The following is a 16,238-nucleotide window of genomic DNA, read 5'->3' as shown; positions in this document are numbered from 1 at the left end:
AAAAGTCCATTTAACCCACACATTTCTACATTGGGATTTTACGATAAAGGCAGAAATTAATCTCTTGTCTTCTGACACTTAGCTCAGTACTTCAATCCGACATTCATTACTACTCTCTAATAGTTTCATCCTTATTACATTTCTGTAGGGTTTCTTCTGTAAGGGAGCTTAGGTGATGTTCAGCACCTGTTCAGCTAGCTGTTTCTTGCAAGGTATATCTGAAAAACTGACAAACCCTTTGATTCAGCCACACTGTGTTTTGGACACAGTGCAGGTGCCGCAGGCTGAGAGTCACCCACAGGCTGTGTGGCACTGCAGTACTCTTCTCTTTCTTGTGCCTTTGTGATTTTTGCTGTTTCAGTTTGCTTGATTATATTTTGAGTTTCAGGTTTCTTTGAGATGGCATGAGGTCCTTTCCAATATGCGCTGTAAAGGCAGAGTCGTCGTCATTCCCATCAGTTTATCAAATTGTCAGTCACAAGAGCTGCAACAAAACTCAAAACTGAACGTTAATCACTTTAGTATACCAGAGAGCAGTTCTGCCTTTGCCTTAAGCTGTACTACTCTATATAAAGTGTCTGCTTCGCTACACATTTGGCCAGGAACATGTTCTGTAACCTATATATTTATTAATGCTATCGCAAGGGAGACCACAGGAGAGTGCAGGAATGGAGAGGAAGGAAGCAATGTGTGCTATGCGCTTCAAGATGCCCCTTTATGTAATTGTGACTGTGTATGTAAAGGAACAGATAAAATTAAGTTTTTTAATTAGACAAAGCTGAAAACTGTACTGTGGGAATCAATGTTAAAGATTCAGCTAGTTGCCAGAACCCCAAGTTTCACATAAATCACAAGATTATTGAAAGTTAAACAAATCACCTCTCCTCCCAGTCTCTCTTTTCATTTGAAACTCAACTGAGTTTATGTGCAGCAAAATGTTGAACTCATTTGCTGCTCCATTACCAACATTGCTCTATTAACATAAGCAAGTAGTTCTGGAGTAGTACCAAAGACGCAAGCTGTTCTTTCGAAAGGCAGTAGGGTAGCTAAAAATACAATTTTTTGCCTAAATTAGATCCTTTTCTGGACAGCCCAATCTCCTCCCTTTTCCATCCATCTATTCTTGTTGTTAAAATAGAGTTGCTTCAGTGTGTCACTGAAACGTATCTATAATTTTCTGTTTTCCATTCTTCCCCATGCGGCAACAGATTTAACATATTTTGGTGCTCTTCCGCTGTTCAGCCATTCTTATTGCAATTGCATCGCACAATCAGATTCAAAAGCCTTAGGCCAAGTCTTCATCTCATGAATGTCAAGAAGAGCATTGCCACTGACTCCAAAGGGATTCCCATTTTTCCTGTTTTGTCTTATTATCTGCCACAATGCGAGTTCCATGCCATAGTTCAAAAAGAGAAAAATGAAAGATTATACTTAATATTTTCTTTCAATTTTAGATTAATGCCCTTTAGCTGGTTTATTCCTAGAAGAGGCAGATGTGTCCCTGTCTTGTTGAGACTTACAAATCTTCATTTTAAATGTGATGTCAGCGTGTGTTACTCACATAAATAAAACAGGATTCCAGAGCAGGGACAGGAGAGAACATCCAGAGCTGTTTGCTCATCTTAGAGCTGTTCAAGTAGAGCTGTGCCTGATCCAAGGTAGCACTGGCAAAGTCACCTGTATTTGTCCTTACCATCACCTGTCAAATCTAGCTTTTGGCCTTAACAGGGTCTTCATAAACCCTTCTAGGGTCGCTATGGTGCATAGGCTACTTTGCCGAAAAAGCTTGGAAGTTTCTTATTTAATTATTTGTCTATTTATCTATTTATTTATTTATTTTTAAGGGGGAAGCCTAACTGAAAGGTAAGGGTTTTCTGGCATTGACTCACTTTTAAGGTCTCTTTTAATTGGAAAGTGCTCTGTTTTACAAAACATGTTTGGATTACATAATTTACTTACTGTGGCCACTTCTAAATCTAATCCCTTTCCTTAATCAGTCCCTCAGTAGTCTAATAGTTAATAAGCATCTTTTGGAGGGATTAGAAATAGCTTTATTTTAAGACCTATACTTGTGATTACAATGTATAATCCTCCCAACAGACATGTATAACCCATTTAATTCACTATGGATTTATTTTAGGAAAGTAAGGGATTAAAAATGCTATTTTGAGGAATGGGAGAAGGTACATTACTTTTTAAGTTCATATTCCTTTTGACATATTGCTTAAGGAATTCACCACAGGGACAACTTATAGCCATCTTTTTACAATAACTATTTTATAATAGTTTAGTTGTTCCTAAATTGCAAAATGCTTTTAGTATCTTGGAAGAATATTCATAAATGGTGTATGTTTAACTAGATTTCACCTTAGACCTTACAGTGCTTCCAAGCAAAGTGGACAACGTAATGCAGAACAAACATCATATTTCTTTCCTAAAGTACAGTTTCACTAGATGTTGGGTGCAGTTGATACCAGGAACTCATGTTTGAGGGGCCTTTGTCCTGAATTCTGTAGGATGATTTGAGAGAGGTATTTAAGAACTCTGACTTCTGCAGAAGCAGCCCTGGCAGAAGTCCTGTATCCCCCACTTGGATTACTCTTTCTAGGCTTTCTTTTCCTTCTTTGTCTCTTCTCCCGCCTTTCGCATCCTTTCAGACTTACTCTTCTCAGGTTTATAATTTTTATTGACAAGACAGTCATATGATGTAATCTCAGAGAAAGGAAGATAGCTAAAATTTTGCTAAATTGGTTTGTTTCAGATTTGTCCGGGATGGAGAGGGCAGGTGCAGGCTAGTTAAAGGGGGAAAAAAAAAACAAAAAACCAAAACCAAAAAGCTTAAACACAGTCACTGCTTATATCACTTCACAGATAACATTTCTCCTCAAAATGTAATTATCAGGACTAAAATTGGGTGGGGAAGGAAAGGAAGCAACACATAGCAGTATAGAATACTAAGCTAAATAGAATGAGGAATTCCTTGTTTGTTATACAAAGCGGGACAATCTTTTTAGAAAACATTTTAATTTATTTCCACTTGGCTTTCCAAAGAGAGTTGTGCATATCTCAGAAGGCAAATTATGCCCTTCCATTTGTTACTATATAGCTGAAACCCCACCAAGAAGTACAGTTGGCAGTAATTCTGTTTGGCACAATACATTAAAGATAATGAATGAGAGAAAGCCAACTATCTGCTCCAGTATGAATTCGCTTCACTTCACAAGAAAAAATACAGTTCTAGAGAAGTTCACTGTCAGGACAGTGCACTTGATTGATTGAAAGGCTGTTTATTTGAGTTGGCTTAGAAAACTCATCTCTGAAATTAGACAGAAAGAAAATGGAAAGAAAGAGAACTGTCTTCCTGCAATAAACATTTAGAAAAAAATTGCTTTTAGAAAATTACCAATCCTGTGGCTTGATACTGCATCAGTCTCGTGACATTTAAGATAATACAAGTATTTCACAGCACAAAAGCAAATCATGTAATTTAGCTTGCCTCAACAAGCATTGCCTCAGCAGGGGTCTCTAATTCAGCACAGACAAAAGATTTTATGAAGTTCTCAATATAAATACCCAGAATACTCTTGGTGCAGAAAATACCTTTCCAGAGCTGTACAATAGTCAGCTTTAGAACATAAAATGTAATGAGTAGTTGAAATCTATTGTGGATGGGGGCCAGTGTGAGTCATGTAGGCTCGAGTATAAAATCCATATCAAAACTAGACATTATGTAATTTTGACAAGAGCTAATGAGTGTGCTTGTATGCGATTTTGTTAAAACTTCATGTCAGCCTCTAATCGCCTTTACACACATTAGCCAGCTTATCCTTACACTGTCCCTCACGGGATATGTTACTACAGTAACATGGTCTTATAACCCATGGAGAAGCGAAAGCAAGAAATTCAGTGACGGTAAATTCTATGGTTTAAAAAGCCACTAGTTGCTGCATCGGTATCCATGTGTACACTGGAACTGAACAAACATTTTTTTCAAGATTGTTTTCATCTTCGAGCCCTCTAGGTCAACTCTGCTCTATGCAATGTGTAGTCTGAAGTTGGCACATCAATAATCCACCAGTATTCACAGGTTCTGAAGGCCCACCAGGCGCTCAGTGCGTAGCTGGAGCTACCCCTCCAGCAGTTCCTTCCAGCTGCGGCTCTTAGGGATGAGGGTTTTCCTGACTGCCGGAGCCCTGGGCAGCACAGGGATCCTGAGGGGGCAAGGGATGTGGGGCTGTTGCTCTACCAATGTCATATTCCAGGGTACTTTAAAACCTCATTGGGGAGCTTTTTGGACAGAGGCACACACAATTTACACAGAAGACAGGATTATTCTACTTTACCACAATTTGGGATTTACAATCCAGCTTTCCCTGAAAGGCATCTTTGATTTAGGTTTATTGTTCCGAAAATACTCTGTTGTGCTCACAGCTCGCTATAAAATCCAGTGGTATGATGGATATCCTGACAGTTTATGGAGAGGCTTTCCAGTTTGGCTAATTGAGGAGCAGGGCTGGAACAGGGTTAGAAGCCTTTCCTTTCTTGTTAGCACCAGGAACTTCTGAGGAATTATTTTGAATGATGCATGCCAATATAGCTAACAGTAATTAGGTCAAGCTACAGAAGTGAAAATTTGGGTTCAATATTAGATAAAGCTTCCTGGTAATAAGATATACTAGGCTGTGGAATAGCCTGTCTGTGGAAACAGTTCTGCATGCAGCTTTAGAGCTCAATTAAAATATTTCGGTGTTGGCAGAGAGAAGGCCTACTCTTCTGATAATCTGATAGAGCATCTCTAATTCCTTCACCTTGGGTATATTAATACTACACATAATTAAAATCAGATCATGATAAATTAACTAATTTGCCCTTAGAGTGATCAAAGGCCCTTTTGCCCTCAGGGTTTGTAGTAGCTGCTGTTCCCTCTCTCCCCGCCTCCATTTTAATCATCAGTCTGAAATGTTTATTGGAGAAAGAAAAATTTCCAGGAATTACACTCTGAAAGTCACCAGCTCCTGAAGCTAGTGAAGTGTAAGGATGCCCTCTACTGAGTGTGTGCTCGGTTTTGTTTTGGAAACAAAATTGTCCCCTGCTGGGTACAGAAAGCAGCTGGATGTCAGCTCAAAGTTGGCTCATTCTAATGTGTATCATGAATTGAACCTGAAACACAACCTGCAAGTATTTGATGAAGAGGGGAAACTAAAGATCATTTACTCATCGGAGTTTAAAAACCCCCAATAGCTCAAGCCTCAACTTTCCAAAGAAATGTTTAGCATAATTCTGGAATCCAGTCACCTGAACATGATGAGAAAAATATTCAGTGGTAAAGGAAAACTGATGATAAGAGGTTCTAAATACATTAGCAGTAAAATAAATTACTATTTCTACTGAGAGCTTTTTAGGCCTTGCAATGATGTTCAAGAGGAACACAATAATAGGCCCGTCTTAAAATATGGTGTACATGAGTAGATTATTCTACATACATGTAGTACTTTAAAATTTTCTTTTTGCTGTTAAGTCTGTCAAAATCTTGTGGAGCAGTTCATGGAAACTCAAGAAATGTATGTGTATTCATTAGCAGAAGTGAAGTCTTCAAGAGGAATACTATGTCACTTGATTTGTTTCTGAAAAGATTTGGGAATTCAGAAGAACTACAAACAGCAACGGAGAGCTAATCCTGTGGTGCTAGTTTAAATCAGATCAAAATTTCCTATTTCTTTCTTCTCAGTTAAGTCAGGACTTCTTTTGGTCTCAAATTGTTGGAGGACGTTCAGCACCATCTTAACTCCCGCTACAGTCTCTTCCCTTTAGCATACAGAGTTTCAGAGAGCTGCTAACTGGCTGGTTTAAACTCAGATGTGTATGCTATGAAAAGCAGCAATATCTTGGTGAGGGTAATGGTGAGGTTTTTGTCATTGAATTAACCATATAAATAATTCAGTGTGCTTGAGGAAATCTGGAAGACGACAAGCTCTGAAATATATATTAAAAACCAAAGTACTGAATTCTAATTAAAATTCATGCTTATGGCAGAGTTTTCTCTTACAGAAGGTACATTTTTTCAGCCCTTGTTTTAATCAACTGAGTCTAACGCAACTAAATGATTCTGTAACAATTTACTTCACTTCATATGTAATGGTACATATGGCTGGAGAAATGGGCTGATAAGAAACTCATGAAGTGCAAGGTCCTGTACCTGGGGAGGAACAACCCCAGGCACAGATGTATGCTGGGAAACACTTTTTAGTTGTGAGGATGACCGATCACTGGAGCAGGCTGCCCAGAGAGGCTGTGGAGTCTCCATCCTTGGAGATACCCAAAAGCCACCTGGGCATGGTCCTGGGCAATTGGCTTTGGTAGCCTTGCTTGAGCAGTGGCATTGGACTAGATGACCTCCAGAGGTCCCTGCAAACCTCAGCCATTCTGTGATAATATGTCTGGATAGCAAATTAGGCAAACATGAACTAGAAACAAATATATTCTGACAGTAATCAATACTCTTCGTACATAGAGATTTCAGAGCAGCAAAGTAAATAATAGCAGCAATGCAACTATGCATGCAAACAGTATAGCAGTGTATAAGCCTTTGACACCAAAGAGCAGTGCCCAGGTTCTCACTGCATAGGCTGAACAGATCCATATCTTAGTTCTGCTGCTATGACAAGCTGGATCAACTAGTTGACATAAGGTAAAAATATCCTAACTCCCAAGTCTTGTCATCTGGGAAAAAATTAGTACGGGCAAATATAGCCATATATTATAAGTCATAATGTTTCCAACAAATAAATCATGTGTAATTATGTTACAGTATATGCCTGTCTTGGCTAAATATTCTCGTAAGCACCTGAAAGTGTGCAACCCTGAATTCACATAATTGCATAAAAACCTTCCATTGTGAAAGGAATCATGCACAGGTTTCTCCCTGGTATTGAACGGAGATGTTTCTAGCCTCCCAGGTCCTGAACTGGCAATTCAGAGCCGTTTGATTGCCTGCTTGATTGTTTGTGAGATAACAGTGAGATTGGCAGTGACAGGGTAATTTACTGAAGATTGCAATGTCAGACTATATCCAAGGGGGCTTGCGAGCATAAAGATGTGATTCGCATGACTGACAGGACACTGAAAGATTGGTATGCCAATTGAAAGTTCATGGTGTCATCAGAAGTGTTCGGTCACAGCATCCCATAATCTGCTGCATGATGAGGTCATTAGAGACATAACATACGCTCCCCTCTGATAACAGGTATAGCAAAAATACCATGCAGCTTGAACAAGTAAATGTAAATTTGTCAAAGGGAGTAATTTATATCCTGTGTTTTGCTTCTGTTATTTCTAATGTGATGATAGGATTCTCTTGGCTGGTGATTGTCTGAATAAAAGAATCGAGCGGACTAAACAGTGGGCAGCTTTAAGTTCATAGTTAGAGAGGTGTCACAAACTGAGAAAGAACATAGGATGCTGAGAAAAAGTTCTCAGAGCTTAGTAAGTAAACTGCCTTGAGTTATAATCTGAAGCTAATGGTGTCCTTAAAATGATTATATAAAGTGGGTGGAAAATGGACTGAAGCAAAAAAGAAAATTCCTGCCACCACATTGGAAAGGATTTCAAGATGAATGGAACTCTTAATATGAATAGGTGACTGACCTTAAAGCATTGTATAGCTCTCGTAACAAGGTAGTTTGCCTAATACAAATGTTCTTAGAGGGCTGAATGGAACATTGTCAGCATACCCTGGCAATTTTCTTTTTAAATCAGGAGACATTTCAGGCACACATAATCCATTGGAAATGCATAACTAATTGCAAAATAAGAAAGCTTTTTATAGGTTTGGGTTGGTTTTTTGTTGTTGTTTTTCCAGCTATCGCTGTGTAGGGTAATGGTCTGTTGTGCATTTGAAAATCTTGAAAACACATAAGTCATGATCTTACTGTAAGGTACTTTTGTCAACTGACTTACTGGAATGTTCTCTCCTGTGTATGATATTCAGTATGTGCCCAGACCATAGTTGTATCCAAAAATCAGATTAATATGCCTTGGGGAGTCTCTGAAAGTTCACAGACCTAAGTAGATTGCAGGTTGAATGCCTGATTCTTGCCAGAGTAGATGAACAAATGTTTCTAAATTGTTAGAGATTATAATATTTTGAAGTAAATTGTTATTAGTTCCTAAATTACAGTAGAACTCCATTGAGAAAATATATTTCAGTTAAATGAGATACCAAAGGAAAGGATGATGGTAGAGGTTGTTACTGTATGTGCTAAAACCAGCTGTGATTTATCTAAATATACAGGTCAATCTGCCCATTGAGGATTCCATTTTAATTTATGGTGTTTAAATTTTAATTTTTCTTAAAAATACTTCTTAAGAAATATTCTTGATGGGCAACCTAATACGTAATATAATCGCTGAACCCACCAGCTTTGTGACTGATCCTTCCTTATCCAAGCATGCAAACAAGTTCTGATTCAGGTATCTATGGGAGGTGGGAGTTCCAGCAGTACTGCCATATGAATTGCCTCAACAGGTACAATGTAATTTTAATTTTACTTGGGTAATGATAACTTGCCCTGTCACCCCTCACTTATCTCCCAAAATAGAACAAATTAAATTCTCAAGACTCTTACAGCCCAGCAAGGAAATCTAAAAACGTTGTTGGAAAGATTTTTAAAAAATCACAAACCAACCAAACAAAAAACCTAAACGAAAAAACCCTGTACTCCTTCCACTATTCCTTCTTACTAATTTCAACCCTTAACATATTTCTTTGGGATTGATTCTCATCTAACATTGGATTAAATTAGTTGTAGCAGTAGTGGTGTTTAACCAGTGTATCTGAGAAAGTCTCATCCTCATTGCATTATTGCTTCAATTACCAGTTTTATGGTATAGAGATGTTATGAAGAGTAAGCGTTAACATTTTTTCCCAGTACCTTAAGATGTCCATTAGATATTGCTTGATAGCACTTTGCAGCCAGCTGAATCTTAATGATTCTTCCCTTTCAGATGGCTTGGTTGACTGCCTAGACCCAGACTGCTGCCTCCAGTCTACTTGTCAAAATAGCCTGCTGTGCCGGGGCTCACGTGATCCTCTTGACATCATACAACAGAGCCATTCTGGTTCACCAGCTGTGAAGTCATTCTATGATCGAATCAAGCTCTTAGTGGGGAAGGACAGCACTCATATCATCCCAGGAGAAAATCCCTTCAACAGCAGGTAGCAGCTATAAATATGACGCTGTATCTATGCAGTTGCACTAAATGGGAAAATTTCTTCCAGAGTTTTTACTCATGTTTTAACATGAGTTAAAACATTTGCAGGTGCCTCATGTGTTTGCATCTTGGGCATTATTCCCACTGAGGGCATGCTGTTGCCATTTGTGATGTGGCCTTTATTTTATAACACTGATTTTATTAGCATTTTAACATATAGACAACACCTAGAAGGTTCCTTCCACTGAGTAGGAGCTTCTGAGGTTTACATTTTATGAAGACTGCAATCTGGAACAAGGGAAAACGCAGACTAGTTTCAAGTTAGAAGGAGATTGCATTTTATTTAGTGCCATTAGCACAAGTTTCAATAATGGAATAACGTTTCAAATTATTTTAAAGATACATTAACTTAGGGGATTTTATTATTTATTCCTTACATAAAACTGATTTACTTGCTATTTTACTTGCTTTATCAATGTATCTGACTGGGTTTTCATTTTCTTCTTGTTTTTTTTTCTATGTCTGTTCTTCCTATGATTATTAATTATATATTTATAATTAATCTAAAAGCCAGCACATAATTATTTGATATTTGATGTCATTGTATGCTTACAAGAAGAGTGGTGTTCCTATTTATCAATATTACTTAAATATCTGTCTACGGAAAGATGCTAAGAAATTGAGGAGTATGTTAATTATGTTCATATTGCCAAAGTTAAGACTGAAGAAAGAACTTTATTTGAGATAACACCCAAAAGATTGGACCTCATTACAGGGAACTGTTTTCTCAGTCAGGATTTCATTATAGGCTTACTGGGTGATGTAGAGCAAGTCACTAAATATTTGTCTGCAAAATGAGGATCATAATGTTTCTGGATACACCAGGCGGGTCCCCATTGTAGTCATCCCTATGATGCTCAAATAGCACAATGATTTCCATATTCTATCAGAAAAGCCCTGTTGGATCCTATTCTGTATAGTAGAGACTTTATTCTATTTTATAAAATACTCTATGTGTACACACATGGAGTTGTTTGGAAAAATGGAAGAAAATTGTTTTGTTTTCATCTAAATTTGTTATTAATTGTTTTTCTCATCATGTCTGTAAAAACAAAATGGGGGAATTCTTGCAATTTTTTGCAATGTTGCATGAAAAAGAAAACTAGACAAGAGAGAGGCTTCCTAATTCATGAGGCTGAATAGTTTGTCCAAAAAGTAATATAGGCTACAGTATAAAAAGCTGTAGTCCACAGTCCACAGGCTGGTTGGTACATGCGGCTCTATATAGGCTACAGCAAAATTTCCTTGTGTGAAGAGGAGCAGGCACTTTCCTGTTACATATTATATGCTAACCGGTGCTTGAGCTGTTGCCTCATTAAGGCACCCAGAATGAAAATGAGCATATTCCCTGTATCTGTATTCCACTATCATCTGCTAATGTTTAGTTGTGTCGTTAACATGATCCAACACTCTATTCCTGGATCTTGAAGTATTTCACAACAGCAGGTGATTATCATTCCAAATTTCTGGATAAGTATAGTGATATGGAGACATTGCGCCAGCCAAGAAATATTAGAAATTATATTAGAAATAATCAAGCTGTTTATGTATGGATATGGGTTGGAGTCTTCAAGACAGCCTAAGAGTCAGACCTCTAGACTAAGTGGGAGCTGGGCCCTTCAATCCTGAGGCTCCTTTGAAAAAATCTTATTTGAAATTTTAGATTTTTTAAAAATATACATTTTCTAGGATTGCTGGTGGCAGGAGTCTTAGTTCTGTTTTATTAATCTAATGTACGTCACGTATTTTAACATATCTTTGCAAATGGCATATTAATGACACTTTAAAATTGGCCTTAGCCTCTAAGTTGTGGAGGTACTTTTGAGAATTCTACAGCTCAGCTGTTATTTTTGGTACCAATTTTAGGTAAATCTAATGTATAGTGTCAAAATGAAACTTTTAAGACTAAGGTTTTTGACTTTTAATAAGTGTGACAGGGTTAGACTCAAAGTTTCACATATACTGAAACTGCCATAGTCTCAAGAAGTAGCTACCATGAAAGATAACGGCCTCTCTCTTTTCTTAGCTTATTCCATTGAAAGAGATGAAACAGTGGGATATATAGTGGTTATGATTTTTTTTCCAGCATTAGTATAAGAAAAAGAAGTTATTTCCTACCCTGCTAAAGCAATAAATAACAAAATGTATTGATTGCAAAACTATTTTCATAAAATTATGATCATTTCTGTGCAGAAACGAAATGAAATGAGGATTTTAGGAAAAAGAATAGCTATGTGTTTTTACACATATAACTTCCGTGTTCAAAAAAAGGACTTAATGTATCAGCTTAATTTGTCAGTGACACTTTTAAAAAATCACAAAAAAACCCCTCTGTCCTATGTGTGGCTGTTAGTCAACATATTGCATCTTTTAAATCCAGATTTTAGCTACAAATTTTAATATCCATTGTGTTCCATGTTTTGGCATTTTAGAAGTGAAAAGGGAGATTACTGGCCAAAGTGTTCTTATTCAGATTATTTCCTGAAATAATAAAATGGAAGGTAGAAAACTGTACGTCATGAACATGATTAGTTCTCTTCTGCCATACGATGATTTCTTTCTAAATCTGCTTTCTGCACCGTTCCCCTATAGAAGTTTGAGTGACTATCTTCCTACAACTATTTCTGTATGTTTGTAACATTAAATAATTCAAGCAAAATGAATAATGCCAAGAGAATTATCTTGGTCCAATGTACTCCCAAGTAGAGTTTCTCAACAGGTGTCGATTTTTAGTAAATTCCATATTCTGTTTGGAATTGAATGGAATGGATCCAATAGAAGTAATGGAATCCAAATCTAAAATGTTGATTTTGGAAATTAATATTTGACCTGCGGTTCAAGAAATTATTGAAAGTTCTAAAAGAAAAATAACAGAAATGGCTCATTTTCATTAATTAGTTTCTTTTGTATGATATATTGAAGCAAATATTACACCTTGTTTGGAATACAAATATGAGGAAGTAGTTGTTAAATAGCCAATATAATACAGCCAGAAATTTACGTCACAGCATCCTGAACATTTCAGAGTTAGTAGAAAAGACCTGAAAACAACCCCTGCTATTATGAATGAAAACAGATGTTCTCAGATACGTACGTCGCTTTAGAAATGCAAGCACAGGAGATAATGCAAGTGTTATAGGCATCCCAGAATTCAACTGCATTTTGTCAGTTTTCAGCAAAACACAGCTCACTTTAATCCCCTTGTCCTACAGCTCAGGCTGGGCCCAGAAGCCGGCAGAGTCAGGATGCTGTGCCTGTTGGCATGCCTGAAGCCTGCTAAGGCTCAGGGGCAGCTCCAGTCCTGCCAGCACAGAGCCAATTTGGAAACGGGGCTTTTCATTTTCTGGCTCTCCATAGCTACAGATGAGAGTTGGTGGATCATGCTGGAAGCACAAAGCGCTGAAATAGAAATCTTTTCACCTGGAGCTACACCAAAATGCAATTTTGCAGTCCCTGAGGTTATGGGTTGCAGCAGGTTTTAACTTTCTCCCTGTTTCCCAAGATCACCTTCTCCTTTTTTTCACGCTTCAAATGTAGAAATGGAAACCATCTGCAAGGAGCTTCTCTTTTTCCATCTCCCTTTGGCCGTGCAGCTTCCCCCACTCACCAATCTGCTTCTCTCAGGGTACAGGGAAGGTGGAAGGGAAAGGAGCCAGGGGATGGAGACTCCTCTCCAGCTGTGAAAGGAGAGGGGCAGGATCAGACTGACCATGCCAGAGAGCAGCAGAGCAGGGAGAAGTGCGGCTTGCTACTTCCAGTGCTCTGGAGGCTGAGAATGCAGCCAGGCAGGCAGCAGCAATTTCTGCCCACTGTGCACTTAGCAGCAGCAAAGCACTTTCAAAAGAGAAAAAGACTGACTGTGCCTCTTACAGGAATAACCCGTCTTGATCTCTGTTAGCTAAGAAGATTCTTTATTTTGCTGGTGCATAAAGCTGGCCTTAAAGTCAAATCCTTTCTCCTGTTGACAAAGCGAAAAGCAAGGGTTGCAAATCAGGACCAAATGCAGTGTATAAACATCAGTCACTCCCTAAGATGAAGGAACATGAATCTTAATTTGGAAAATTGGTTTTATAAAAAAGAGGTACGCATTACACTCTATTTTTCAAGTGTATTAGGCATCCACAGACACGGTATTGTACCCAGGGAGGTTTTTGAGAAGTGCCCAATCATCGTTTCAGTGGGACTTCAGGGACACACTTCTGGCTTGGCTGAATGTGAGGTAGCTTTCTACTCTGCAAGGCCTTGTTAGACAATAACACAAAGCCTCATTAGGCAAGGATGGCACTAACTACCATTCTGTATACACAGACCTCACTGCATAGATAAGCAGTTTCTTGATTTAAGTGTATAGGGGGAGCTGGGCAATATTGTGGTATGTTCAGTATTCTAAAAATCTTTGGAGTCAATTGGATTTGGAGTAAATGGGGCACAAGAGTTCTACTACTCATTTTATAAACAATGTAACTTTGCTTTTGTAACTGACTTCAGTACCTTTAATTGTCTGTCTTTTTCAGTCTTGTGTCCCTTATAAGAGGTCAAGTAGTGACTACAGATGGAACTCCTCTAGTTGGGGTCAATGTGTCATTTGTCAAGTATCCAAAGTATGGCTATACCATCACTCGCCAGGATGGCACGTGAGTTTGCTTGCTTCATTGAGTACCTATGTTGTATGTAGTATCTTTGCTGATTAACAGATAGTGTGATCGAATGGAACCATGTGGTACCATGCATTGCATTCCTCCCAGGGCAAAGAGCTATTAAGTAAACACAAAAGTAATTTTTCACATGGCATTTTGAATACTAACTGCAAGTATATGTGAAAGGCTCACTTCTGATAATAATGTGCTAGCAGGCAGACTCCTTTCAAATAAATTGCTCTGTATCTATGAAGACATTTGTGGACTACAGTAATATCCAGCTGAGACCAGAAATATTTTACTTTAAAATGCAAGGCAGGCTAACAGTGCTAGAGAAAAAGAAAAAGTAGTGTCATTATAGAATAGTATACTTTGTTAAAAGTTCCCTTCTGCCTCTCTTTCCTTTTGAAGATCCACTATCGTTTGAGTTTCTTCAGGGCAGAATCTAATAAAAAGATTCTAATTGAATCTATTTAGACAATTTCCTGCTGTGCGAAAAGTGCTTTTTTCCCCCTTGTATCAGCTGATTTGAAATGCACACAAATTCAGATAAACAGAAATCAGTGTGTCATGGTTTATCATCTAGTTTACTGGCTGTGGTAACTAAAACAGTGTATCTGTGACACATGTATTGTAAACATTTGCCGTTTTATCTTGATCTTGCAGGCAAACAATTGAATTGAAATAATTAATATGAGTCAGCTGAACTTAGGGAGTATTTCATTTCCACATTTCCCAGAATATTATTCTGTTATAATGAAAGTACAATGTTGTTGATTTCGGTGGTTTACTACTACAGTAAATGGTGAGCTGAACTGTATTTAGATCTGAATAGATTATTGAAATAATTGAGTAATTTGTTACATTGCCAGCATTTACATGAAACAACTGATATCTACTTCTGTTGGCAGAATAACCCAGAAATATTTTACTCATTTAGGCCAGATTTCAAAATGCCTGCACAGTTCCACATTACTGCTATGATTATGTAGGGAGTTGGGAGTAAGTACCTAATCTGTCTGAAAAATGGTAGATCAGTTGTCCTGGGGACAGGACTTCTTATCTTATTTGTAGAACACAAAACAGCAAAACTTTTCATTACTATTCTCTTACTGCCCTGTGTCCCATTCTGTGGTTGATGGGCAGCATCTTTTAGGAAAGGGATAAGTCAGTGCCCAGCTCAGTATGAACTTGGCTTCTCTTCTGATTTTATATGTAAAGGTGATTTGTAATAATAAATGTGGTGGTTTGTTTGTTGGGTATTTTTTAATTATTTAGTGCAGATTGTAAAATATATAGGAACAAGGTTTGTCCGGGTGACTTCAATCATTGCTTCTCTTGGCTGGATTTCAGTTGTCTAGTTGCCAAGTTTCACATCCCCTTACTGATTGTTTGAAGCGTGACACTTAAAGTATACCTATCGCTAAAGGTATACCTATATACCTATTTCATTAGCCAGGAATGCTATTACTGGAATTATTCAGTCTTGTCACTTCTAAAGCCCACATTTTTCTAGATTTGACTTGGTTGCAAATGGTGGAGCTTCCCTAACCTTGCACTTTGAACGGGCCCCGTTTATGAGTCAGGAAAGGACAGTATGGTTGCCGTGGAATAGCTTCTATGCCATGGACACACTTGTGATGAAGACAGAGGAGAACTCCATTCCCAGCTGTGATCTAAGTGGTTTTGTCCGTCCTGATCCAGTCATCATTTCATCACCACTTTCAACTTTCTTCAGTGATGCTCCTGGCCGGAATCCCATTGTACCAGAAACTCAGGTAAGAACAGTGTGAGTGAAAAGCATACAGAAATATGTAGACAGATGCTGACACTGAGCTGGCAGCCATGAGGGGAGGAAGCAGGAAGGAGCCCAGGAATCCACAAAGCTCTTGCAGGGGACTCTTATATCTGCTATAAGCCGCCTCCAGCAGATTTCTGCAAGGCCCCAGGACTCACCCACCCCAATAAGCTTAACATCAGGGCTTGGCCCAGCACCGATGAAACTCCAGGCAGGAGGGTTTGGGCGTGAGTGCCGCCATGGCATTTGTCCCTTGGAATTGCTGGAGCAATGCATGAGGTCTGCGGGAGATATCCTAGGTTTATGTCACCCAGACACATTTATCTTTTGGCTACCTTGCACCTTCCCATTATCATGCAATATATCAAGTATATCTCTGTATTTCAGTTGACAGCTTGGGTGTTTCAAGAGAATTTTGCAAAGGCTTGGTGTGTGCTGCTATTAGCACAGGCTGTTTTCTTGTATGTTACTTAGGACAAAGGAAAACTCTACTGGTGTTATTGTTTCTCTACTTCATTCAGTTCATCTTTACT

At 38.3% G+C, this 16,238-nt stretch overlaps 1 protein-coding gene across 2 annotated transcripts in view; it reads left to right on the top strand.

Annotated features, from left to right (window-relative positions):
• Nucleotides 1-16,238, top strand: part of TENM2 (teneurin transmembrane protein 2) — a 699,068-nt gene that overhangs the window by 646,273 nt on the left and 36,557 nt on the right. For both annotated transcript variants that reach the window (XM_064458951.1, XM_064458950.1), the window contains 3 exons: nucleotides 9,004-9,214; nucleotides 13,785-13,904; nucleotides 15,424-15,685. In XM_064458951.1, the coding sequence (XP_064315021.1) occupies nucleotides 9,004-9,214; nucleotides 13,785-13,904; nucleotides 15,424-15,685 (593 nt within the window). The remainder of the gene's footprint in view (nucleotides 1-9,003; nucleotides 9,215-13,784; nucleotides 13,905-15,423; nucleotides 15,686-16,238) is intronic.

The sequence above is a fragment of the Phalacrocorax carbo genome, chromosome 8 (genome assembly GCF_963921805.1).
Source record: "Phalacrocorax carbo chromosome 8, bPhaCar2.1, whole genome shotgun sequence".
Taxonomy (NCBI): Eukaryota; Metazoa; Chordata; class Aves; order Suliformes; family Phalacrocoracidae; genus Phalacrocorax; species Phalacrocorax carbo.
This window is presented reverse-complemented; position numbering and strand designations above follow the sequence as displayed.